This window comes from Rousettus aegyptiacus, unplaced genomic scaffold (assembly GCF_014176215.1).
Source record: "Rousettus aegyptiacus isolate mRouAeg1 unplaced genomic scaffold, mRouAeg1.p scaffold_m13_p_5, whole genome shotgun sequence".
NCBI classification, from domain to species: domain Eukaryota; kingdom Metazoa; phylum Chordata; class Mammalia; order Chiroptera; family Pteropodidae; genus Rousettus; species Rousettus aegyptiacus.
The window spans coordinates 16,897,867-16,924,402 of NW_023416308.1; the positions used below are offsets into that span (position 1 = coordinate 16,897,867).

Here is a 26,536-nt window from a genome sequence, read left to right on the forward strand (position 1 = left end):
CTCATGGAGCTTGGGCAAGCCCTTGGTAGGGAGATTATGAAGGCAAGCTCTGCAGCCAGACAGAGCTGGGTTCGAATCCCTGTTCCACCTACTCACAAGCTCTGTGACCCTGGTCTAGTCTCTAAACCTCTCTATAGATTGGGATGATAATAATAATTTCTACCTCTTATAATTCTTATAAAGAATCAAGGAGATAACATATGTAAAATACTTAGTCCAGTTTCTAGGATGGAGTAAAGACCTGACAAATATTGTTATTACTATCATGATTGAGCTCTCTCTCTCTGCTCCCTTACTTCCTCTGCCGAAGAGCTGGGGTTGATGTGTGTTCTTTAAGTATCCGTGGCAAGCAGATTCTCAGATGACTCCCAGTGATTCCTACCCCCTGGTATAAATCTCCTCTCTATGACTGTAGGGCAGGACCTGTGACTTGCTTCTAACAAATAGGAAATGGTGAGATGGTTCACTTTCATGATTAAGATATATGAGATTGTGCCTTCTCTCTCTATTGCCTTCTCAGCTGCCACATTGGAGAAGCCCATGAGACAACAAACTAAGGGCAGCCTCTGGCCAAAATCCAACCTCCAGCTGAGGCCCTCAGTCCCACAACCCTCAAGGAACTAAATTTAGCCAAAGCCATGAGAGCTTGGATGCATATTTGTCTTCAGTTGAGCCATCAGGTAAGACCCCAGCCCTGGGTGGCACAGTGATTGTCACCTTGTGGGACACCCTGATGCAGAGCAGCCAGTTAAGCCATGCTCAGATTCCTGACCCACAGAAAACGTAAGGTAATAAACGTGTGTTGTTATAAGCTGCAAAGTCTGTGATAATTTGTTAGGTATTAGCTAATACAGGATCCAACTCCTCCCATCCTATTTCTAATTCAGAGCCCATCTCCCCTTCTTCTTTAGCATTCTGCACTTGTCATATTGTCTCACAGCTCCTGATTTTCTTGCCACCCCCTACCTTATAAGTTCCTTAAGGACAGGCACTGTGCTTGTCATTCCTTGAAGCTCTGGTGCAGACGGCAGGGCCTGGCACTAGGAGGGTGCTGGATAATATTTCATGACCCACAAGGCTGGGTTCTGTGTTCCATTAAGGGCTTCTATAACACCCTCGTGAGAATAATGGTGGTGGTTTTTAAAATCTTACTGTGTGCCAGACACTGAGATGAAGCCAGAGATGTGTATTTTTAACTATCTTTCTGTGATGATCCTGATGCACAGCCAGGCTACACCACATGAAACAATCTGTGGAAAAATGCATTCTATTCTTAAGATGGTTAGACAGTCTTTCTGATTTAAAAAAAAAAAAAATTTTTTTGTATTGTATACACACAGAAAAGTGCAAAGCCCAAAGGTGTACAATGTAATGGCTTTTCCAAAATGAACACATCTATGTAGCTATCCCAAGATGAAGACAGGTTAGGTCCCCAACCTCACTTGTGATCTCTGCTAGTCACCAGCCCCAGAGGCAACCACTATCCTAACCCTGTCATCTCTCCTTAGTTTTGCCTGTACTAAAACTTCCTATGGTTATGCCATCCTGAACAAGCCTGATCCCTCCGATCTTGGAAGCCAAGCAGGGTCGAACCTGGTTAGTACTAGGATGGGAGACCACCTAGGAAGACCAGGTGTTGTAGGTGTAAAAAATAAAAAATAAGGGATTGTAAATTGACAAGATCCTTGCAATCTGTGAGGTCAACCAAGGATTTCCTCGCCTAAAAAATAAATTAAATAAATGAAAAATAAAATTTCATATAAACAAAATTGTAGCCTATACTTTCGTTTGCTTTCTTTCATTCAACATCATATTTATTCTTTTGGCTCGTTAAAACTCTTCTGGATTAAATTTGTAAAACGATGACTGAGAAGGTTAGGAAGAAGGTGGAAGCCCGGGGTTCTGATAAGTCGGTTATTATAGCTGGATTTTCCAAGAGGTGGGATCACAACCTATTCTCCGCCCATCTTCCATCCTCTGCGAAAGCAAGGGAGATAGGAAGGGACAAAGGGCGTGGTTAGTCAGTAGGATTCCTTGTGGGGCGGAGTCTTAAGGCCGGGGCGTGGTCCCGGGCCAGGCTTCCCGGTGGCAGTTGGCGTCGGGGGCGGGGCTGGGCCAAAGCTTCCTGTTAGCGCCTGCGGAATCGCTGTTTGACCCCGGAAGTGCCGGCGCTTTGGGAGCTGTCACCGTGGACCTAGGCGGCCGGGGCACAGCGCGGGTGGTGGAGCTGCCGAGGTGAGTGCATGTGGCTGGGCCCTGCCGGATGCGGGGCACCGGGCCTGGGAGGAGCCGCAGTCGTGCCTCAGGTGGCCTCGGGTCTTCCCGCTCCACGGCAGGGTCGAGGCTACGCTGTCCCAGGAGCCAAGTCGCCCCCACGCCCCCCTGGCCAGGACATCTTGGGTTCGAGGCTCTGCCCCAAAGTGACTTGACCGAGTAACAGCCCTTTACCTTCACCCCGGGCTTCAGTTTCCTCAGGATTCATTCATTCGTTCAACAAGTATATGTCTAGCGTCCACTCCGTGCCAGGCACAGATCTAGGCACTGGGGATAGAAACAGCAAGACAGTCAAGGCTCCTGCCCTCATAGAGCGTACATTATAGTGAGAAGCGACGGGCAGCGACACATATATACATAAGATAATTTAAAATATAATAGTAACTAGGGAAGTGAATAAGTTAGATAGAGTGGTCTGGGAGGGTCTCTGAAGAAAGTAATATTAAATTGAGACCGGAAGGATGACAGTCAGAGCAACTTAGGCAGCAGTAGCCCTGGGGATGCACCTACGCCTCATTGATGTTTGCACTGAGCTTCCTTCTAAAGGAAGTCCTTTCCCAACTTTTGGATTCTGCTGTCCTGCTTGGCTCTGGGGTTGCAATGGTGGGCACAGGCATTGTCATGATCATTGTCCTTTTCCTTTTGGAACTTAGAGTCTAGACTTTGCCTAGTTAATATTTGTTCATGCTTTAGATGAAAAAATCTTCCTTGACAACCTTCCTCTGTTAAGTCAGTGCTCTTTGTTAAATGCTGTCATAGCTCTATGGGCCCATGGACATAGCATACATCATGGTATTGAGTTTTGTTGTTTGAATGGCTATTTGATTCTTAGTTGTAAAGGGCAGGACCAGGTCTGTTACTTGCTTGCTTTAGTATTCTCTGGGCTTCAGTGCCTGGATAAGAAATGCTCAGCAATCTTTGAGGGGATGAATGAGATGATTAACAGTCTTTGCTTTCTGGTGGTTCCTAGGAGGTCTGTCCTGTCACCAGGTTACGGTCTTTTCTTTCCGATCATTTCTCTCCTCTACTTAAATGACTCCTCACTGCCTGCAGATGAAACACCAAACTCTTTAGCATAGCATTCAAGGCTTTTTAAAAACTGGCTCCATCTTTTCTAATTAACCTCTCTTCTCCACTCTGTCATCCCCTCCCTGACCTTGTGTTTTCAACCATACCAATGTCTCCCTCTTTCTTCAAAGCCACAGACTCGGAGCCTTTGCTCATCCTTGCTCTTTGCTTGGAATGCCCTTCCTTACCATCTTTTCTTCCTATTCTTCAACAACCAGGTTATAGGTCACCTTCTCTGTGATATTCTCCCTTTCTCGGCTATGCTTGTTTTTGGAATTTTCCTGTGATAGCTCTAACCACACCAAATGATAGTCATTTACATGCCCAAAACTCAGAATGTATTCAGTCAGTGTGTGCTGAGTAAATGAGGAAGCCCAAAGTGTTCTGCCTATGGTTGGAACTTGAATAATAACAAGTAAACTTTATTCAGCACTTATTACCTACCAAGTACTGTGTTTATTTGAATAATAACAAGTAAACTTTATTCAGCACTTATTACCTACCAAGCACTTATTACCTACCAAGTACTGTAGCATTGATTACTTCTTACATCAGCCCTAAGAGACTATGTACTATTATCATCCCAATTTTACAGATGGGGAAATCAAAGCTTACAGAGGTCAAGGAACTATCTCAAGGTCTCAACATAGATAGGAAAAGGTGGAGCCAGGATTTGAACCCATGTTGCAAAACTATAAAACTCTCCTTCAACCATCACACCAGCCCGGGTCTGAACTGCCGTTACAGGCACTGGCTTGTAGTAGTTGATTTTTTTGTGAAAGCAGGTGTTGTCATTACCTGTCTAGGCCTGGACTCTGGGGCCTAGAATTTAAAGGGTGGAGAGCTACCTCCTCCTCATTATTCTTTCGCCACCCTAGGTCCCAACACTGGATATTTCTACTATTATCTTTAGAAGGTGAGAATGGAAAGAACTAGGCCTGAGTCATTTAGATTTCTGCACTGGTGAGCAGACCACTGATGTTTCCAGCTGCTCTCCTAGCATCACTGGGGAATAGGAAAGAAGTATGTTTAGCATGTCCAGCATAAGCAAGCCAGGCGTCAAGGCAGGAGAGCTGAGCTTTATTTTCAACTCAGCCACTAATATATTTGCCTTGAGTACATCAGGGCCTCTCTTTGGACATCTGTGCATAATAATCCTTGTTATCCTTAACTGAGTTGTTGTGAGAGGCTAGTAAGATAGTAACTTGATTAGAAATAATGTACATGCAACAAAGGATATTATCGACATTTTGCAAAGCTGAAAGATGAAAACTCACCCCAAGCCCCTTTTATTACTTTGCCTTATGATTTTTTTCAGGCCACCTCATGTGTGCAGGGACAGTGTGTCTGATCCATTGAGATCCTAGAGCTGAACAGGCCTTGAAGACTAGACAGACTGATCCTTTCTGTTTATATTCCTCAAAGATGGATATCTTTAGTTTTTAGAACAGCCCATGAACCAAGCTGCCTCCCAGCCACTTACCTTTGGTCCTGCTATTTCCTCTGCCTGGGATACCCTTTTTCCCTGGCCAGTCTTCTATCAAGACTCAACTCAGGCTCTCCTGATCCTTTAGGCTCTCCTCTAGAAATCCTTTCCTGAAATCCACACCCCAGACAAGCTCAGCTACACTAGATTCAGTACAGCAAATGGTTAAGAGCCAGCCTCAGCCTACTTCCCCAACTACTGACTGAGACATTGGGCAATTTTCTTTTCTTCTCTCCTCCCTGATAAAATGAAGATAATAATAGAACAAACCTTAGAGTTGTTATGAGCATAATACATGTAAAATGAGTTAATGCTGAGAAAAGCACTTAGAAAAGTGCCAACACATGATAAGCACATTGTTCCTGTGGCTACTGTCATTTTATATTTGGACGTAAGATCTCTCAGGGCAGAGACCCTACCTTATCAATCGATGTTCATAAAATACCTGCCTAGCCTGATGTTTGATATATGGATACCCATATCTACATATATAACCCATGTAACTCATGGGTGACCATGTCCCTTGGCTTATTTGTGATGGCTCAGAAGGTGCTGGTTTCCTCGTTCTAGCCTTGATATGTCTTCATGTTGTCATTGAGATTGTGCTGGCCTTTTATGGCATGTTTTTTAAGGGGCCTAATTCACTGCTATTTCATGATACATCTCATATGCATGTCTCCTGTGGATCAGGCCAAGTGGTATGGTGAAAAGAGTATTGGATCGGAGACATGGGGTCTGCCACTCACTGACTCTGAGGATGCTTTAGGCCTCTGTAGAAAGGAGCTCGCACTGGCAAGTTTCTTTGAATTCTCTCATCCTCCTTCATCCTTCTGTTCATTCATGTTATTCTTTCCTGAAGCCTAGAGAGGTTGTAAAATCTTAACATATGGCTTCAGCCCTCAAAAGACTTAAAATCTGGTTAGAGTTACAAGAACAGTGTCCTCTTATTCAGTTGTTCATCAAACATTTGATGAAGCTGCCTCTGTACCAGGCCTGTGCTGGTCACAGGAAAGGTAGCAAGAGAAAGAGAGCCTAGGCACTGTCTCCACAGAGCTCCCGGGCCAAGGAGGATATGGAGCTGGAGCCATGATGAAGATAATCTAGGTGCTTTTAACCAGTACTTCTCAAAGGGGGTAGGAATATATTAGGAGTCATCTGGGGAGTGTGTTCCTACTGAATTAAGAACTATTACTTTAGGCAAAAAAAAAAAAAAAGTCACTTCAGTCTGGATTAGGTGCATGAACCGGGCCTTTGAGGCCCGCATCAGGAGCCTCCAGAGGCCAGAGTTTGAAGCTTCTCCTGGGATCAGCCCCAGAGCAGACACCCTGCCACCAGGAGCCTATGTGTCTGCTCTCTTCTTCTCATCCATATTCTTTTCAGGAGGGTCACGAATCACAATGCCAGCTCTGCCCCTGGACCAACTCCAGATCACCCACAAAGACCAGAAGACAGGAAAGCTGAGGACTTCACCAGCCCTGGTGAGCCGGTGCCTTGAGGCTGTTCAGCCTGATATTATCATTCTTACAATTTCAAAAGCAAAAAGGAAATTTCTTTTTTATCTGTTCCAAGAATAACCTGAGGGCCACAGTCAGTAAGTAATTCAGTAGCTGGGACACTGCTAGGTCCTTCCAGGCCTAGTGTAGAAGTTTCCTTACTAAGCAGCAGCTTGAATTTGAGTAGTATTTTCCATGTCACCACCCCACACCTTCCCCCAAAGCATTTTGTTTTGAATCTGAGTCTGATAGCAGTTCTGACTAGCTTGAGCTGGCCCAGAAATGGATCCATCCCAAAGCTAGGTTCGGCTATTTGACCCTGCGGGAAGTGTTCAGATTTCAGGTAGGCCTTTTTCAGAGCTATCTCAGCTGCTATCCACACTTTGGGGGGAACACTGATTTCAGAGGTCAGGCAGCCTTTTATCTCAATGGACTAAGAAGCGCCACATGCAGACTCTGCAGGGCTTGTGAGACTGAAAAATAAGGAGACTGTGAGCATGTTGATTACCTGCTGCAGAGTGAGATTTGAGCCACAGAGAGGTGCCAGGCTGCTAAAGAAGGAGACAGACTGCAGGGCCTGAAGTCCTCATACCTACTTATTGTTTTCCCAAGAATATGAGCTTACTGGAACAAAGTGGGAGGAAGTATTTTCTGGGGGCTAGAGTAAAGTCGTGGGAAACAAGAGCTTGGCGTTTTATTTCATGCTTTCTGGACGGCTTCCTATTACTTCCTAACTACCATCTAATACTAGTACTTAACGTTTAGAGAGGACTCACTCTGGGCCAAACCTTTCTAAATACTTCACCTGCATTATTTCATTAAAGCCACACCATAGCCCTATGAGTAGGTATTTTGGTTGTTCCCATTTTACAGATGAGGAAACTCAGAGTGCAAGGTCACAGAACTGGAAAATCAGAGGAGCCAGGATGTGAACCCAGCTAGGCTGGTGCTAGAGCCCATGTCAGTAACCTTTCTGCAATAAAGCCTCTCGTTTCCGCTTTTCATAACTTTTTTTATATATGGATATTTTATCAGAAAATCTAGAACTGTTCTGTCCAATATGGTAGCCATTTGCTACATGTAGCAACTGAGCACTTGAAATGTGGATTATTCAACTAAGGAACTGGATTTTTAATTTAATTTGAATTAATTTAAACTAAAATTCCATGTGGTAAGTACCTACCTTGTTGGCCTGTACAGGTATAGAGCCGTTCTATTATTGCAGAAAGTTCTGTTGGACAGTCCTGGTTGAGACTGGCTCCTTGAGTGGTTGGGTCTGATTTTCCACCTTAGTCTTTCCCCATGTACTGAATACCTGGGTTATGAGACTGTGGGCTTGTGAGAGCAGGGACCTGGTCCCTTCCCTTCATTTGGGTTCTCCAGTGCCAGGAAACATTCAGTAAATGAGTCAAAGAGCCCAGTGAGGCCTTGTGACAGACAATGGAGCTGCTAAGAGAAAAGTTATGGTTTATGCTTTTGAAGGACCCATGGTCTGAAAGAAAAGCAGACCAGTAGCTCCTCTACAGTGAGATCAGGGTTGTGATAGAAAGAAGTCCAGGCTGCTACATGAGCATCAGAGCCTGTGTTGCTGATCCAGAACAAAGGGATATGTGGTGGCAGGGAGATCTTGTGGGTAGTGGGAGGGTACATATAACCAGGGAAGGCTTCCTAAAGGAGGGGGTTCCTGAACTGGGTAATGAAGGGTGAATAAGCACTAGCCTGACAGAGGAACTGGGAAGGGATGGACGGGCAGGAGAACCTGAGTATGCTGTTTTGAGAGAGCCTGGTTTCGGTACCAACCACCAATCACTGGGAGTGGAAGCAGTATTACAGAGTTAAGGAGCATGGGCTGTGTATTAAATCTCACACATACTTGGCTATGTGACTTTGGGCAAGTTACATAACCTCTCCATGCCTCAGGATCCAAAAAGGATAATAGAAGCAGCGTTGTGGGGTGGCTATGGGGATTAAATGAGATGTCTGAATTAGCACTGTGCCTAGAACATAGTAAGCACTCAATAAAGATGGTGATAACAACAGTGACAGTGACAGAAGCATTGAATGAGGAGTAGGGTGGGAAGAGGGATGAGCTGAGGGAGATAGCTGACTGATCAAGGAGCAGTCTTGTTGGCCCTAAGGTTTGTACCTACCCTGTATGTGCCTCTTTAGTCCTAACTTTGAACAGGAAGGTCTCTAGCTGAGAGACAGCCACCACACTGCCTTTACAGGGTTATAAATGAAGCTAATGTTTATTGAGTACCTACTATGTGCACAGCACATACTTGATGCTATTGAAGATCCAAAAGAATTGAAGTCTTGGGCCAGAATGAGGTTTTGAGGAGGACAAGACTCATGTAAGTGAAGCATTTGGAGAACAGTGCAAAATGGTCTCTAATCAAGATAAACAGAAAGGAAGTTTGATGGGCAGAGAATTTTCAGAAAGCTTCATGGAGCAAGTGGGACCCGAGCCAGGTTTGAAGGATGGAAGATGCAGCTGGCCCTGCTACTCTCTGCCCTCAAATCTTCTGTGACCCCCATTACTTACTAAATAAAGCCCCCACTCTTGAGCCTGGCATTCAAAGTCCTTCAAAGACCTTGGCAATATCTGCTCCTTCATTACCTCCATTCATTCCTTTGTCCAGCCAGCCAATGTGTGTGGAGAGTCTGCTTGATGCCAGGCACTGTTCTAGGGACTGGGAATGCTGTGGTAAGCAAACCTTAGGCCACCTCCAGAGGTCTATTGGGGGGAGACAGAGAAGGCAGGCCCTCTTTTTTTATATAACTTTATTAGGGTATCATTGAAGGACAATAAACTGCATATTTAAAGTATACAATTTGATTGATTTGACATTTGTATTTACCCATGAAACCATGACCATAATGAAGATAATGAACATTTCAACCACTCCCAAAAGTTATTTGTGCCTCTCTATAAGTCATCCCTTCCCCTCTTCCCATCCAAAGGAACCACTTATCTGAAAGCACTTTTGGTGTGGTTCCACAAGCACTACTGTTCGAGGATCACAGAGTGCAGGTGCTGGGGAAGCCCGGGCGAACCTCTAACCTAGTCAGGGGTGGGAGTTGGGGAGACTTCCTGGAGGAGGTGAGGTCGGAGCTGGAGTCAAAAGGACGAGTAGTGTGACCAGGATGGCACATGGGTACCGTAAGTCATTAGTAGGTCTGCAGTGTAAGCTTTGGTTCAAATCCTGCCTCAGTTGCTTCCTTAGCCTCGTGACCTTTGCAAAGTTCCTGAGCTTACTGAGTCTTTGTTTCCTCCTCTGTAAAAAAAATATTAACTCCCTTTTAAATAGTCGTAGATTAAAAAACAGAAGGCTTTGGAACATACCTACTCAACAGCTGGCAAGTGGCAAGTCCTCCATAAGTGGCTTTTATTATCATTATTCCAGTGTTCTCTTCTTCCAAATTCATCTCCTACCATCCTGTGCCCTTTATTTTTATGATCCATTTTTATGCCTCCATAAAAATACTGTTTCTTTCATATAAAAATCCTCATTCTCCAAGACCCAGCTCAGATGCTGCCTGCTCTGAGAAGCGAGCTGTCCCTTGTCCTCCAGGCATAGTTAATCCCCTTTTGCACACCCACAGTCCCTCCGCTAGGTTGGAGCTGTCAGTTCTTCTGTTTTGTGCTTACTTGGTGGCTTTGATGTGCATCTTCCCCTCTGGAACATGGGCTCTGTGAGCACGCAGATGCTTTTCTTAACATCCCCCACGACACTGGCTGGCACAGTGGGGTACCAGTCAGTGTTTGTAGGATTAAATGGAAGGTAGATTCCTCGGGCAGGGTTGGGGTGGAGTGCCTGTTCAGGAGTGGAGGGCAGCGAGTAGCCTGGCATGGGAAACAACCTACGAGGGGCAGTGTCAGTATATAGAGTTACAGGGGAGCTTGGAAACCTAGGAGATGAATTTAGACCCTAGAGAATGTCTCTGAACTTGCTTCAGTCAGCAGGATTCCTTTTTCAAAAGGTTTGTACCTGGACCCCCACTGTATAAATTCTGATTTAAATGGGAAGGGTCCTGATGGCCCACTCAATAGATGGAACCTAAGAACTCCCTGTTTAAAAACTTGCATTAGGCAGTAGGGAGGCATACGTGGTTCTTACGGAGACTGATCAATCAGTCGTGATTTTCCTGTCTCCTCTGGACTGACAGACATGGAAGTGGGTGGATTGTGGTTGATAACAGCTGAGACGTTGCCTGGCCTTCTATTACCACTTCCCCGGGAGAAAGCAGCCATTATGTAGTCTGAGGAGAAAACTGAGCTCATCGTCTCTTCTCTATGGTGAACAAAGTAAGGTTTGTTCATGGCAAGGTAGGGTTGAAAGAGAGAACTTGTGATTCTCAGTCGAGACCTGTATTACTTGATTAGTATCTTTTATTTAAAAAAAAAAAAAATTACTAAAGTTTTCTCCTGATTATAAAAAGGATATAGCACGTTACATACATACAGAATGATACTATTTTTGTAAGAAAGGTGAAAACGTCTAAACAGATACCTTGTATAGATATATTTTAACGTAAATGCCCAGGAAAGGTCTGCAAGGACACTCAGTGGTTGGGACTGCGAGTGTGGTTCCAGGCGACTCACCTGGATGCTCATATCTCACTTGTATAATTAAAAAATAAAAGTAATACATGTTCATTTTTTTTAAGTTGGAAAATATATTTAAGTCATAATCTCCCCCACCAGAGATAACCACTATTAGCTTTGGGGTGTTGTCCCCACCCCCCCCCCCACACACACACTTTTTTTAGCCTGTATGTGAATGTGTTCAATAGATATATACTTTCTGAAAGTCCAAAAACTTGTTATATAAAATAGAGAAGTTCGTACCCTGCTTTTTATTCCCTTAACCTTTCCCCATATCATTAAATAGTCTCCAAAAAACATGGTTTTTAATGCCCGCCTAGTGTTCCCTGGATGCAACCAAGCCCCTTTGTTAGAGACACTTGGTTCTTTATGCTTAAAAGCTCCTTGGAGGGTCACCGGTTGGAACAGCCAAGTGTTGTCATTGCTGTGGGTTGGCAAATGGGCCCTCGCTGACTAACCTCTGCCACGTTAACACGTGGTTTTTGGATCCGTAGCACCCCGAGCAGAAGGCAGACCGGTATTTTGTGTTATACAAACCGCCCCCTAAAGACAACATTCCCGCCCTAGTGGAGGAGTACCTGGAACGCGCCACCTTCGTAGCCAATGACCTCGACTGGCTCCTGGCCTTGCCTCACGATAAATTCTGGTGCCAGGTAACATTCTATCAAAATTAACGCTAAGACAAAGCACATGACATGCCGTTGGTTGGTTGCTGTTATTGTTTCTCTCCCCCTAGGAGATGCTTTTTTCTCTACTTCTTTCACTGGATCCTTAACAGCAAATTGTGGTTTGGATTGCTCTTTCTTGTATCACAAATCTTAATGGTGTTTATACAATGCCTTCCAACCTGTCATTTTTAGAAACATGTGTTTAGCTCTCGGCTCATTCATACCTCCTTGGTCCCTTGGGGTTGGAGTGTGTGCCACAGGCCAGGGCTGATGGGCTATGAGCTCCTGTGCAGTCCACCCACAAAGCCTTGGGCCTCAGTGACAAATCCTCGCTCTCCTCTGTTGCCTGACTTAGGTTATCTTCGACGAGACCCTGCAGAAGTGCCTGGACTCTTACCTGCACTATGTCCCCCGGAAGTTTGATGAGTGGGTGGCCCCAACCCCTGAGGTTGTTGACATGCAGAAGCGCCTCCATCGGAGTGTTTTTCTCACCTTCCTCCGCATGTCCACTCACAAGGAATCCAAAGTAAGCCCCTGATCTCGTGATAGGTCACCACTGACACCTAACACCTCTGTGCCAGACTCTGCCCCTGGGAAGGAAGGCTCTAGAAGTCTCGAGTTTCCTCTTGTCTCCCCTCAGCCTTTATTCCCACTGTTGGGGAAGAAATCTGTGCCACCTCCCTTATCCTCTAATTCACGGGTCATTCTGCGTTGCACTCAGTGTTTTTATCAATGGGAGCCCGAGGGCCCTTTGCCAGTTGACCCGTGACTATGCCTTTTCTTGTGCGTCAGAGAGTAAAAGCACTGATTCTTTTTGAAAGGAACCTGTATGTGCTTTTTAAAAACCTTTACTGTTTTTTCCCTCTGATTTTAAAACTAATAATGCTGTCTCTAAACAATACAGACATTATAGAAATATATTGTAGACAGCGAAGTTTACCCACAAAATCCCCTTCCTCCACAATAACCACTGTTAAGGTACATGTTCCATTAGGGAATTTTTTTTCCCTTTTAATAGGAGTGTGCGTGTGTACGTGTATTTATTTTAAAAATAGTATCTTGGTTTTTTAAAAAAACTTTTTTAGTATGGAAATTTTCAGATATACATAGAAGTGTAATGAACCTCATATACCATCTCCCAGCTTCAACAATTATCAACATTTTGCCAATCTTTTCTCTCCCCCCTTGAGTTCTTTTTTCTTTCTTTGAAATATTTTAAAGTAATCCCAGATACCATGGTAATTTACCCATAAATATTTTAGAACGAATCCCCAACTGTTTTGTAGTACACTTTTGCTTCTTTTTACCTTAAAACAAAGACTGGCTATTGCTCCAGGTCAATATATAAGGTTCAGACATGTCCACAGTGTGGCCAGACCTCCATTTATTAGCCAATCCCCTCCTGATGGCCCTGAAGGTTGTTTCTTGTAGGTTTGCTATTACTTTATAATGCATCTGCTTTCAGAAAGTCTCTCATCCTTATCCTTTTTTCTGCTCTTTTCTTTAGGATCACTTTATTTCTCCCTCTGCATTTGGAGAAATCCTCTACAATAACTTCCTGTTTGACATCCCAAAGATCCTGGACCTTTGTGTGCTATTTGGAAAAGGCAACTCGCAGCTGCTCAAGAAGATGATAGGTACATAGGGTGCAGGTCCTGGAGGGATGCAGAGACGGCCCCCACTTGCCAAACTAGAGGTTCCAGAGGGCATCTAGATGGGCGCGGGGAGATTCAGAGCAGCAGTGGTGGATGGTGTTTGAAAAAGACTTAAATATCTGTGTGTCAACTCTAAAAGAAGTGACTGGGTGGTGTTGGGGGAGTGGAGACAAAAATGTGTACTGCACGGTTCCTCAGGATTTTAGCTCAAACAATGGAAGAAGTGAGGAAGTTTGCTCTGGTGATGAGAGTAAGAATAGCAATGATAGCTAACCTTTACGTGAGTGCCTACTGGTGTACTGAGCACTCCTCATGTTATCTCAGTCGATCCTCACAGCAGCCGTGTGATGTAAGTCCATCATCTTCCCCATTTATAGATAAGGGAACTGAAGGTAAAATGTAAGGGACTTGCCTAAGAGGCCATGACTCATAAGTGGCCATCTTTATTTATGTCATATAGGCCTGAGTTTCAAGCTCTTGTTCTTTGCCATTCCCTGCCTCAGAGATGATGGGACTGGCTCAAAATGTCATGATTTGCATTGTTGCTGAGAACAGATGGAGGCAGAGTTCAGAGAAGACTCTTTGGGTTTTGAAAGGAATGACGTCAGCAGTTGGATCCCATCAGGAGGTGGTGGGCTGAAAGGTTCAATCAAAGACGGAAAGCTTTGTTGGGATGCTACAGAGGGAACAACACCCTTTGAATGCGGCTCATGGCATTGGGCCCAGTACGGAGAGGTGCTCACCCTGGCCACCCCCATCAGCCCTCTTCACCCTAAGATTCTAGGACACAGTCTTCTAAACACAGTTACAAAGCTGAGTAATCCCTTAAAATGGTTTCTCTCCTTTCTTCCTTTTTTTCCCTTTAATAATAAAGGTAATACATGTTAATTTAAAATTTTTTGGAAAAGTATAAAGTATAAAAAAGCAGAAAAGCAGTTGCCAAATTCCTGCACTTAGGGACAATCATTTGGTGATTATTTCTTTCCAGTCTTTTCTCTGTGTATTTCTTTTAAAAAGCATTTTAAAGCATAATGTTTATAAAATTTCATTTCCAGCTCTTTCATTAGAACAACCTCCAGTTTCTCATTCATATCTAATCATTGCATGATCATCAGTTAATTTCTTTTATTTTCCCAAAGAAAGACCCTTAATAATGTTACTGTAAACTAAGAGGATCAAGTAAGTGAGAAAAGCAAGTGCGATTAGTTAGAGAAACAATTATTAGGTCAGTCTGGTTAGAGCAGAGCATTCTGGGAGATAGGAGAGGGAGTAGCTGCGGCCAGATCAGAGAGGGCTCAATGCCAGGCTTTAGCACATGGAGAGCCATATTGCTTGGTGGATAAGAAGGCAGGCTCTTGAGTTGAACTGCCCAATTTATCCCCCAGCTCTATTCCTAGCTATGTCACTTAGCCACTCTAATTGACTAAGAGTCAATTAGCCACTCTAAGGCTCAGTTTTCTCACTTGAAGAATGGGAAAATTAATGATACACCTACCTCGTAGGATGGTCGTAGGGACTGAATATGAGGTGGTGCTCAGGACAGTGCCTGGCACATTACTGGCACTTGGTACGTGTGAACTCTTATTGTGATGAGATCATGGGAGTCTCTAAGAGCTTGGAGCAGGGTGAGGAGCCATCTGATAACAAGGTTAATCTGGCAGTACATGGGTGGGGAGGGTGCTGACAGGAGGCCACATAGGAGGCTAGTGCTTCAGCGTGGCTTTGAAGGTGAGCCTGGTTGGACTACTAGGGCGGGAAAGGGCACCCAAGAGGCAGAATAAAGCAAGGCTTAGTGACATCAGCTGGAGGGAGAAGTCCTAATGATTCCTGAGAAAACTGATGTCAGTTGCAGAAAAAGAGCTTTTGGGAGGTGGGAGGAGTGAGTTGTGAGTAGAGGCTAGGTCAGCATTAGATCTGCTGTGTATAAAATGGCTGTGTGGATCCAGGGGGAGATGACGCAGTTCCAAATGAGCGAGGGTGGATAGAGAAAGCTCTGCCTGCTGCCACGATTCCTAATCTTTTGAGTCACTTGGCTCCTTTGAGAATCAGATGACAGCTTGTTTTCAGAAAAACAGATCCCTTATACATTTTGCAGTGTTTTTGAATGTTCTTATCTCCATATTGAGAACCCTAAACTGACTTATTAAGGAGAGCCCTTTCATTGGGTCTTAGAAAATGGTTAATGGAAAAGAGGGCAGGACCAGGCATCAGGAGCCCCTTCCTTTGTGTGTGTGTGTGTGTGTCTGTAGACCTCCTTCTTTACACCTATCCCTACACACACATGCACTTGCATGCGCGCGCGCGCACACACACACACACCCACCCACGCAGAAGCTTTCTTTCCATTTCCTGAGCAGAAGGCACAGCAAGGGTTAGCGTCTATTTTTCTATCACAGAAACTCTTGAAGCAAAGCAGATCAGCTATAAGAGAGTTGACAAGGGTGAGAAAGAGAGAGCAAGGGAACTGGCCTACGGTCTTTTGGGCAGAAGCTCAGTCCTTATCCTGCTCCCCACTCCCATTCTCTCCACCCCCCCCCCCCACTTTTTTAAATCTCAAAGCTGGTATTGTGAATTAGCAAGTAATTTTGAAAGCAAGGCCCTATCAAGGCCCTGTCTTGGCCCTATCAAGGATGACACTGATCTATTTGGCAACACTTTCCATTCACCCTGGGTTTTTGAACATCTTCAGTCGAGAAGGGATATTTCAAAGGATGCTATGCTGTCCGTACCTTTTAATTATTTCTTGAAGAGATCAAAAATCTGAGCTTCACCAACATTGGAATCAAAGGAGAATAAAAGGACTCTGAAGACTCCAAGGGTAAATTGTGAAATGTGATCTCTTTTGATGCTTGTGAAACATTCCTGTTACTCAGGCTTAAGCACTGGAAGAATTAGGAGAGCATGCCTTCCCCCATGGCAGGTGGCTAGGTTGTACAAGGAACCAGGGTGTGGCCCTGGGAGTTATGGGAAGAGACTGCTCCTGATGCCTGGGTCAGGAGGTGCACCCTAGAGAAGGTGACACCTGCCTTATGTCAGACCTAGCTCTGGGAGGTCACTCCAGGCAGAGGGAGGGGACAAGGCTTGTTCTCTGAGGTTGAGGATGGTGTGAGGGAGGAATGCAATGCTAGGAATGGGGAGAGGATGGCTGGAGATGCCAGCAGAGCCAGATCTCACAGGTCTCTTTTGTGCCATGGTCAGGAGTTTAGGCTTGACCTTGAGGTTACCAACAGGAGGGTTTTGAGGAAGGGCAGAGGTTGGTGGAAAACCATCTGTTACTCTTTGCCCATCAAATGCAGAAGGTAGGTTCAGATGGTCAAAAAGTACCTTCACAGGTTGAGGGATCAACACCCATCTGGAGGTGGTGAGAAACTGAGCTATGGTGCTAATAAATCTCAACTTTCTGGAATCAAAGAAGAATTAGCATACAGGAACGTAAAGAAAGTCCAGCTACCTAATGACTTGCTTACTCACCTAGCCTCGTGTGGCCTTTGAGCTCATTCATTTACAACTCCTCTGGGATAGGGTGAAAGTTTCCTGGTTTTCAGTAAGGAAACCAAGAACAGACCTGCCCAAGGCCAGAGCACACCTAGAATTCAGAACATCCTGACAGTCAGCCAGCCTTAGATACTAGGATTAGAGTGGGATGGAGAACCCTGACCTCTTAAGGGCATTGGTATTTCTCATTGTCATGTCTGCCAGCTAGCCGTGATTCTTCCTCCCTCCCTTCACCATTTAGGCAGCCAGAACATTTGGTTTCTGTTCCAGTTACCATATGCTATAACCTACTCACTCACAGCAGCAGCACTTGGAGGATAGTAAACACTCAAATAGGAGCTACATTTTATAGGAACAACTGTGAATGTGTGTTAAATCTACCTCTGAGTTCCTTGCAGGCCTTTCATCTCTGAATGAGATAGAGTAGTACACCTAGCAAATTCAAAGGCAGAGGGTGAGAGATCAAAAACCAGAGGGGGGGGGGGAGGGTGGGGAGGGACAGAGAAGCTTCTCCTCTGAGCCCCTCTCACTGTTGGAGGCATGGCCTGGCAAGAATCCTCAATTGCAGCATCCAATGTTTCTTGAGCAAAGAGATCATCTTATCTCCTAATTTCCCTGGATGACTAACTCCCACATCCAAAGCCAGTGCCGTCATACAAGGCACAATGCCCAAGTGTGATCACTCCTTGGGGATATCAGGGGTAGCTGGTTTGGCCAAGGCAGGTCTTTTACGTAATTCACTAGATAGAGATGCTTAAAAGGTTAAATTGTAAAGAACAAGGTCCCTCCCCCACCCTGAGGAAGTTTCTAGGCTGGGCTAAAACACTCTGCTAGCAAGTTCTGGGGCCAAGGCTGCTCCAGTTCAGATTGGCTTAGGAAAAGGAGAGCAAGGTCACAGGATATGCTGGCAATCACTTGTAATGTATTCTCTCCACCCCTACCGTCTTTTTGCAATTCCTGCCTTCTCTTTTCAGGAAACATCTTTATGCAGCAGCCAAGTTACTACAATGACCTAGATGAAACCGTGCCCACCATCCTTCAGGTATCAGCTCTCAGCCCCGCCCAGGGGAGAGTGAGCCTGGGAGGCAGACCACCCACCACCTAATGTTGTCCCTTGACTTTCCTGAGCCTGGGAGAAATGTTTACTTCCCATCCCCCTCTAGCCTCATCTTCAGTCTGTCTGGGTCCTGCCCCTCACCAAACCCCTTCAAATTAATTGTTTCCCCTCTTGAACAGGACTGAAATCTAAGGGCTGTCCAATACTGTACTCATACAAAAAGAGCTTGGCTTGCATTTTGTGGTGTTTGCTGACAACTGTATGAACCTCTAAGGATACGCCTCTCAGAGAGCTGTGTGTTTCTTGAATGAAGACTTTGAAGTTTTATAGAATTATTTTATAAAATAATATTTACTGTAAAACATTTAGAAAATACAAAAAAATTAATATCCCCTATAATCTCCAAACCAAGAGATATTCACTGTTTATGATAACTTTTAAAATACAGTTGGCCCCCTATATTCCTGGGTTCTGCATCTGCAGATTCAACCAACAGTGAATCGAAAATGTGAAAATATATTTTTTAAGTTACATTGTTGCTATCTATGGCCATGCCACCCTGAACAAGCCCCATCCCGGGGCCTGGTTAGTACTTGGATGGGAGACCACCTAGGAAGACCAGGTGCTGTAGGCATAAAAAATAAAGGATTGTAAGCTGACAAGGTCCTTGCAATCTGTGAGGTCAACCAAGGGTTGCCTCGCAAAAAAATTAAAAAATTTAAAAATTTTAAAAATAAAGATACATTGTCGCTGATGTATACTATATAGTTAGGCCTTTGATGGTTGGGTCTGTACTGAACATGTACAGACTTTTTTTTTTCCTGACATTATTCTTTAAACAATACAATTTAACCACTATTTATATAGCAGTTATATTGTATCAGGTATTCTAAGTAATTTAGAGGTGATTTAAGGTATACAGGAGGACGTGCATAAATTGTATACAAATATTAGCCATTTTACATAAGGACTTGAACATCCACAGATTTTGGTATCCACAGGGCATCCTGGAACCAATCCCTAGAGGATACCGAGGGAGGGAGGACTGTAGTCACACACTAACATACTTAAAGATGGCACAATCAGTTAAAGACTTACATGATTTTACAGTGGTCTCTTTTACCTTCACTGTTCATTTGCCATAAATGCCATCTAAAGGGGATCTAAAAACATATTCTGTATTGCTGAATGTGTATCTTAAATATTTATTACTATATGCTTACCCAGCCTAAACAATCACATAACATCTGTAGGCTCCTGGGGGCGTTAACATACATTTTTGGTTTTTTAATCCCAACCACAGTGCTGTAGGAAGAATACCCCATCATCCGTATTTTACACAGTGTTCACTCTGACCCTGCTTTCTGAGATGGTCATTATTCAGCTGGCGTCCTGAGTGTACTGGCATAGATTCCAGAGTCCAAGGCAGTTTTGAGATCACCCATCCCTGGCTGCAGGACAGGGGTCCTAGTTGCTGGTTTGACAGAATGTGGGAGAGTCATCTCTTGTGTTTCATAGGTCTTCAGCAATATCCTCCAGCACAGTGGTTTGCAAAGGGATGGGGCCAGCGCCACACCCCAGAAACTCGAGGAGAGGGGCCGGTCGACCCCCAGCGACATGCCTCTTCTGGTGAGGTTGCCCTTCAGCCCAGCCTCTAACTGGCTATTAGAGGACCCAGGAGCTTCTTCCCCTGCTCACAGCCATTTTCCCCAACTTCGTAAACAGCTAATCCCATCACATTTAGAGCATTTTAGCAGGCTTTTATTTTTCTCTGGGAGCTTCATCTAGGGAGTTAGTGGAAAGAACAAAGAGCTGGAATTCATGAGTTGTCAGGAGAATCAGGAAAGTGTATGAAAAAGTACTCCCTGTTCTGAATACCCTCTTCAAAATGTAAGAAAAGTGTGGGCTTGATATTCTTGTCCTCACTGGGATGCATTTTCTGTGCGGGACTACAAGTGTTGTCTTTAGATTCAGGGGTTGGGTTTCTTTCATCTTAGAAGAGAAAACCATATTATTCTAGAGCTGGAAGTGACCCTAGAGATCACTGGGTTTATACTCATTGGAGCTATGGTAATAAGACCTGAGGTTTAGGGAGGTTGAGTGACTTGCCCAGATCATGCTCCTAGAGCCGGTACCCTCTACCCAACCCCGCACAAGACATCTGCCTGTTAGGGACCCCAGGCTTTGTCAAATTTGTCTCAGGCTCTCTACAGTAAAAGAGGGGCAGAGGAGAATAATTTAGTGTTTTCTTTTGGCAACAGGAATTAAAGGACATTGTTCTCTACCTTTGTGATACCTGCACTACACTCTGGGCCTTTCTGGATATCTTCCCTTTGGCTTGCCAAACCTTCCAGAAACATGACTTCTGTTACAGGTACCTCAGTAGTTCTGTCTGTTAAAGTAGAGGTTCTAGTTCACATCTTTATTCAACAAATATTCACTGGATGCTCAGAACATGCCAGGCCCTCCTCCAGTGTGGGGACACAAACATGAAGAAGACAGATAAGGCTCTTGCTTATGTGGAGCCTGCATTTTACAGGCATTCCCATTTTTGGCCAAGAACAGTGTAGGGGAGATAAAAAAAAATCAACCGAGAATCGGGCAATTTCAATTCAGGGGCCAGGGAGTAATAGACAAGAAGTGGTCTGTAGACTTCAGCATTTAGTCCAGGAGAGAGCATACAGAAGGAAACGGGCAGACGTGCTCACATGTGGATAGGCTGTTGTGGCCGTATTATAAAGCATTCTGGGAACATAGAGGAAGGAGGCAAAACTCTGTCTGGTGAAATTAAGAGGTTTCATGGTTACCCCTGAATGAGGTTTGGAAGAATAAATAGAACCTTTCAGACAGAGAAAGGTTGTAGTGGCAGGAAGAGTGTTCTAAGCTGGTGGGATGAAGCTCCTGAAGACCCAGAGAGTGTCCTGGGTGGAGCCCCGGAGTGGAGTGTGACATGCAGCAGTGGGTGGGGAGACCGAGGCAGCAGAATAAAGGTAACGAGATGGCTCTGGAGAAGTCAGTAGTAGTCAGATTGTGTGGAGCCTTGAATTTGCTGTTAGAGATTGATTGGAGCCTTTATTCTGTAGGCAGGAGGGTGCCGCTGGAGGTTTTTATATAAAGAAGTCATGGAAAGATCCTGCTGGGATGAAGAAAGAGGTAGAGGAGGATAAGGGGCAGGGAGGGAGACCCTCTTTTGCACATGTAGCACCATGGGCATGTTTCTCTTGCAGGGAGAAAGGGATGCAGGGCATGGGCCAGTAATCTGCATGTTGCCTGGCAACGGCAGGGCTGGCCTTTTCTCAGGGGCCTCTGTCTGTTGCTCTTGCCAGGCATTTTTCCCCACTGTCCAAAGGAGCATCTGGGAGCTGCCCAACTCTATATACCCAGCCATCAGTCTATTCATTTACTCACCCATTCAACAAAGCATTTGTCTAGCGCTGACATGTGTCAGAGATGGCAACTGGTCCTGTGACCCCCCTTGGGTCTCCTTAGCTTGTGAAAATCAGATGTTAGGATTGATCAGCTTCCCAGAGAATGTTAGAATAAAGTGTTTTACACTTTTCCAGAAAAAAAAAAGGGTTAGGGTGGAATAGTAGCTGTTCTCTTTTTTAAAAGGGTATCTTTTCTCATGGTAAATGTGGCAAATGCTTGTAGGAATTTGGAAAATCCCAAGAAGTAGGAAATGAAAATCACAATGAGAAATCATGTTATTCTTAGACTTTTATACCATGCTTATTTTCACCTTTCATAGTCATTTTTTCATTTTGTTAAAACATCTTCCCAAATGTGGCACAGATTGCTTATGAAAGGGTCTTTGGAGATGGGGGGCAGGGGACAGTACTTTTTAGAAGAGCCAGCTTTCCTGCAAGGGACATTTGAGGGAAGGGAATGGCTCAACTCATCTCAGGAGGAGGAGGAAGAAAGGAAAACACTTTTAACTACAAGTAACACCGTCTTTGGCAAGTGACACTGCCTTTGACCCATAAACAGCCTGAGGCTGGCCCAGCCTGTTTAAACTGCTGGAAGCCAGGAACCTGCCACTGAGCACATGCTGCAACCTCAGTCCTAGAGAACTTTCTGCAAGGGGTTGCAGTCACCAAATTGCTCTTTAGCTAATCCCTCTCATAACAACCTTTTCTTCCTTCCTCTTGAGTATACACTTCAGTATATCTGAGTATAGCCCTCTCTGTCCTTTAATTTTTTGAATGAATAATACATTCACATGTTCAAAACTCTAAAAGTATGCAATATATAGTGAAGTCTCCCTCTCCCCCTTCCCCAGTTCTGTTCCTCATACACAACCATTGTCCTTAGTTCTTTTATGGAATTTTCCAGAGATATGCATATATACATGCATGTACATATGCATATATAAGCAAAAATGCATATTATATCTTGCCCCTTTAAAAATTTAGTGCTGGCATATGAGTACTCTATGTACTATTTGCATTTTACTTTTAAATTTAATGTATATCAATACATAAAGCAGCTTCAATCTTTGGTACAACTGGGTATAGCATTCCATTGTATGGGACTGGATTTTTTTCAATTGTTTGCTATTACAAAAAAGCTATAAAGAATAACTACATACACATCATTTTGCACCTTTGCAAGTATTTCTGAGGAATAAATTCCTAGAAGTAGCATTGCAAAAACAGATGGTAGATGCACTTTAAATTTTTATAGATTGTGCCAAATCACCCTCCACAGAAGTTATTCCAGCGTACCCTCCCACCAGCAATGTATCCTGGCAGTGAAACCTGCCTTCACTGTCTTCTGTGTGCCATGCTGTGGGCCTAGTAAGGCCTGCCTCTTTTGGCCTAGTTACCCTCTGTTTCATATGGCACTACGCTAGGATAGAAGTTGCCAGAAGCCAGTCAATTGACATAAATGTTTACAGATTACGTGCTACAGATTCAGTACTATCCTAGGCGTATAGGCTGCATTTTGGACTTTGGGAGGCTAAGATGTTCAGAGATAGAATTACACTACAGAAGAGAGGTAGCTAGCTGCATATAAGTTGTAAGAACAGCGTATCCTGAGTGCTGTGCATTTAGTTCTGGGAAGGAACCGAAGGATCATTCTCACTTGCGTGAGCATGATCTAGAACTGTGTGGCATCTTATTGGTTTAACTAAAAAAAAAAGCATGTAGCCAGAATGGAAAGTTTAAATTTGAATTAGAGTTGGGTGTGAAGTTGCTGAGGTGAGAAGCAAGATTGGCTATGCTGAGCCAGGTATGGATGTGTTAGAGGAACTACCATGTGATATCATAGGAGGTAGGGAGCTGCTGGCAGTTTTTGAGCATGAAAAAGAGTGACCTTGTGTTTTTTTGTTAAACCTCAGTGAGTCCTGGGTGGCCCTCTTGTTGCTCTGCTAGAATCTGGGCCTTGGTTTCTAATCTGAATGGGGGAACGTAGCTCCCAGTTACTTTCTATGAGGCTCTTTATGGGACCAGCCACAGTGGGACAGTCTGGGGTGAGCTTGGAGAAGAGCCAGGGTGGTTCCAGGAGAAAATTGTGGTGACAACTTGAGAGCAAAAAATGAGGTTTCCTGCTCCCTTGGGTTTGCTTTGATTTTCAAATGAAATGTGGTATTTATGAACTAATCTAGCCTTTAACCCATGTGTGCCTCCACAGACTAGCTTCCTTTTATGAAACAGCAATTCCTGAGCTGGAGTCTGCAATTAAGAAGAGGAGACTTGAAGACAGCAAGTGAGGCGGGGACAAAACTCTGAGTGTTGTTGTGGGTGAGAGGCCTAAACACAGGCCCTGCCCTCCTGGGCTTTAGCAGCAGCATCTCTAAGACAAGGGAGTGGGACCAAGGACAGTAAAGCTTCAGCTGGTGCCTCCCTACCTAGCAGCCTACTGGCCCCTGCATCTAGGCCTTTGCCCGCTCAGCTGTTGCACCAAGTTCTGAGTGTCTGTCTGGCCTGCTGTTTGAACTCAGAGGTGGCTCTGGAACCAGCCAGCCTATCAGAGCCTGTAGCCTTTCTCAGCTGCTGTCAACGGTGAATTGTGAAGCCTTCTCAGCCCTGGGTGTGTGTAGGGGTGGTAAGGTCGGGGGAATCTGCAACTGCTGGGAATAAGCTCCCTCTGTGCCTTTTTGTCTCTCAAATTTTTTTTTTTTTTAACCCCTCTGGTTCTCAAAGACTGCTAAGTGACCTGTGGCAGAGGCTCTCCCATTCCAGGAAGAAGCTACTGGAGATTTTTCACATCCTCCTAAATCAGATCTGCCTTCTCCCCGTCTTAGAAAGCAGGTAAACCCTTGGGAGCCGCTCCCCAGGTGGAGCAGCCCTCTCCCTAAGCCCAATAGTGGCATTTTCCTTACTCTATCTCTCCTTTCCGCTGTTCCTGGGTTTCTGAGCAGAGATGGGAAACCCAGAAAAAAGCATCTTTCCTCCCAACTGGCCAGAGGCCTCACAAGGGGCCAGGCAGGGTGGGTTGGGAAGGAGCTGCATATCCTCTGCATTGAGTAAGCTTATTTTCCCTGGTGTCCCATTCCAGCCGTGACAGCATTCAGGGCTTCATCGAAGAGTTCCTTCAGATCTTCAGCTCCTTGCTACAGGAGAAGAGGTGAGTGTGACTAAGCTGGGACCAACAGTGGGACAGTCTCATGTGCTCTCATCAGTGCCCACGAGACCTTACATAATAGAGCTGCTGCTGTAATCACTACAGTCTAAGTTTCTGGAATTTGTGGTTGGGCAGCAGACACAGGGAGTGGCTCATAGCAAACCAGTGCCCCTACGGCCTCAGCCCTGTCCCTCCCATCTGGTCTCTGTCTGGCAGGTTCCTCCGGGACTATGATGTGCTCTTCCCAGTGGCCGATGATGTCAGCTTGCTGCAGCAAGCCTCGTCAGCTTTGTTGTATCCTTCTACCACAGCCACTGGGATGGGGCCTGGCCTCACCAGGTCAGAGATGGGCCACTGGAACCCAGAGGAGCAGAGGGAGGTTTACCCCAGAACACACAGGTCAGCTAGCTTTCCCTAGACCCCCACCAAAACCCCAGCTGCTATTTCTGGAGAAGATGACTGCTCTGGTCCTTGGAACAGGGGAGGTACAGTTCTGCTTTCTCTAGGTGTTTCTGAGTGTCTGGGGCTGTGTGATGAAGACAGACAAGTAAACAGGCAGTTAGCTAGAGTGTCATATGGGAGACATTCAGAGTGTGGGAAAACCAGGGGAGGCACCTAATTCAATGAAGCTCAGTGTGAGGGTGTCACATGAAAGTAAAGTCTACATTGAGAGCAGCAGAAGGAATAGGAGATGGCCACACCCCAAGCTAAGTGTTCCAAGCAGATGGAGAACAGAGGAGCCCACAGACTTTTTGTGTAGATTGCAGGGTTGGAGTGAAGGGAAGGGGCCTAGCGGGAGCGGGTTAGGATGTGGCAGATGAGCTGGGTACCAGTGGACCTGCATGGCTCTGGGATGATTCTCACTAAGAAGTTTGGGCTCTTCTGTGCAAGCACTGGGGAGCCGTGGGAGGGTGTAAAGCAGGGGGTGACAGAGTCAGTTTGAGACTTTGGAAAAGCTCTATCTGACATAGGGAGGAGAACAGACTGACCTGGGACCTCTGCGAGGCACAGGGGCTGGTGAGGATGCCATTGCTGGCATCCAGGGATGGCTTACAGGGGGTTCAATTAGAAGTGGAATGGGGGAGTCCAGGGCAGCTCCCAGATGTCTGGCTGGGCAGTGTGCAGGGTGATAAGGAGGGGAGACATGGAAGAGCAGGCCCATGGACCATTTTGGCAGCAGGGGTAGTTGCTCAGTCCTTTCTTAGAGATACCCTGTGGGCTTCCAGCCTTTGCAAAAAGCCCTCAGCTGGTTGGACAGGTAGCCCAGGGGCAATACCTCAGTAGGCCTTCTTCCTGGAGATCACTACAGAGGAGCTACTCGTTCATCTAAACACCATGTCCCAAGACACTCTAAAGCCAGCCCCTGGCTCTGTCTTTACCCAGAGCTGCTGCTTTCTTCTGAGTAGCAGGTACTGGGTTTCACGGCCCATGTGGCCTGTTTCCCCATGCAGCACAGGTGCTACTGAGTGCAGCCCAGACAGCTCCTGGCAGAAGCCATATGCTCACAACCTGGAGAGAAATTGAGAAATGATGCCGCCTCAGAGCTGAGGAGACAGGGTTGTGGCACCCAAGACAAAGACCCCTTAACACATCCTCATAGAGATGAGACGCGGACTGCCTACATTCTCCAGGCAATTGAGAGTGCATGGGAAGGGGTGGACCGACAGAAAGCCACAGATGCTAAAGACCCACCGGTGGCTGAGGATTTTAATGGGGTCGTGGCAACAGCGGAGCCAGTCAGTGGACTGTCATCACATCCAGAGAACTCAGAGGAAGAGGAGGTGTGTGTCTGGAGTGGCGCTTTCCTCTTGCTTCAGCCCCTCCTGGCCTGTCTGAGAGATCAGGGCAGCGGGAACCCTCCCTTCTTTGATTCTGCTTTCAGGGAAAAAGGTGTGTTTTAGAATGTACAGCCTGGAACAACTGGTCAGCCCTATGCTGCCTTAGAGTCCTTAGCTCAGGGCATGCCGGGCCAGGAGTGAGGAGACAACAAGTCTCATAAGCTGTCAAAGCCTCAGTTTTCCCTCTATCGAATGAAGCAATGGACCTTTTTCCATGTGAAGTCCTTCTTGTCATTCTCCTCTGAACAGATCACAGTGGAGCTATTTTGGTTGCAGCTGGGACCAGCGCCTGGTCTCACCTCTTGGCCTCCCTGGAAGGCCTTCCA

The 26,536-nt window shown here is 45.4% G+C and overlaps 1 protein-coding gene and 1 pseudogene across 3 annotated transcripts in view; both read left to right on the plus strand.

Moving 5' to 3' along the window:
* Positions 1-1,527: 1,527 nt before the first annotated feature.
* Positions 1,528-1,645, plus strand: LOC118603172 (annotated as a pseudogene).
* Positions 1,646-2,137: 492 nt separating this feature from the next.
* The window catches only part of ASCC2 (activating signal cointegrator 1 complex subunit 2), a 38,469-nt gene continuing 14,070 nt past the window's right edge, over positions 2,138-26,536 (plus strand). The window contains exons 1-13 of one of the 3 annotated variants that reach the window (XM_016164345.2): positions 2,138-2,235; positions 6,209-6,306; positions 11,425-11,583; positions 11,954-12,124; positions 13,106-13,235; positions 17,723-17,790; positions 19,324-19,434; positions 20,067-20,179; positions 23,440-23,514; positions 23,952-24,059; positions 24,307-24,375; positions 24,589-24,666; positions 25,973-26,153. In XM_016164345.2, coding sequence (XP_016019831.2) covers positions 6,226-6,306; positions 11,425-11,583; positions 11,954-12,124; positions 13,106-13,235; positions 17,723-17,790; positions 19,324-19,434; positions 20,067-20,179; positions 23,440-23,514; positions 23,952-24,059; positions 24,307-24,375; positions 24,589-24,666; positions 25,973-26,153 — 1,344 coding nt within the window. In that variant the 5' untranslated portion in view covers positions 2,138-2,235; positions 6,209-6,225. Of the gene's footprint in view, positions 2,236-6,183; positions 6,307-11,424; positions 11,584-11,953; positions 12,125-13,105; positions 13,236-17,722; positions 17,791-19,323; positions 19,435-20,066; positions 20,180-23,439; positions 23,515-23,951; positions 24,060-24,306; positions 24,376-24,588; positions 24,667-25,972; positions 26,154-26,536 lie in introns of those variants that run through there. The other 2 variants (XM_016164347.2, XM_016164344.2) reach the window with 2 other exon arrangements.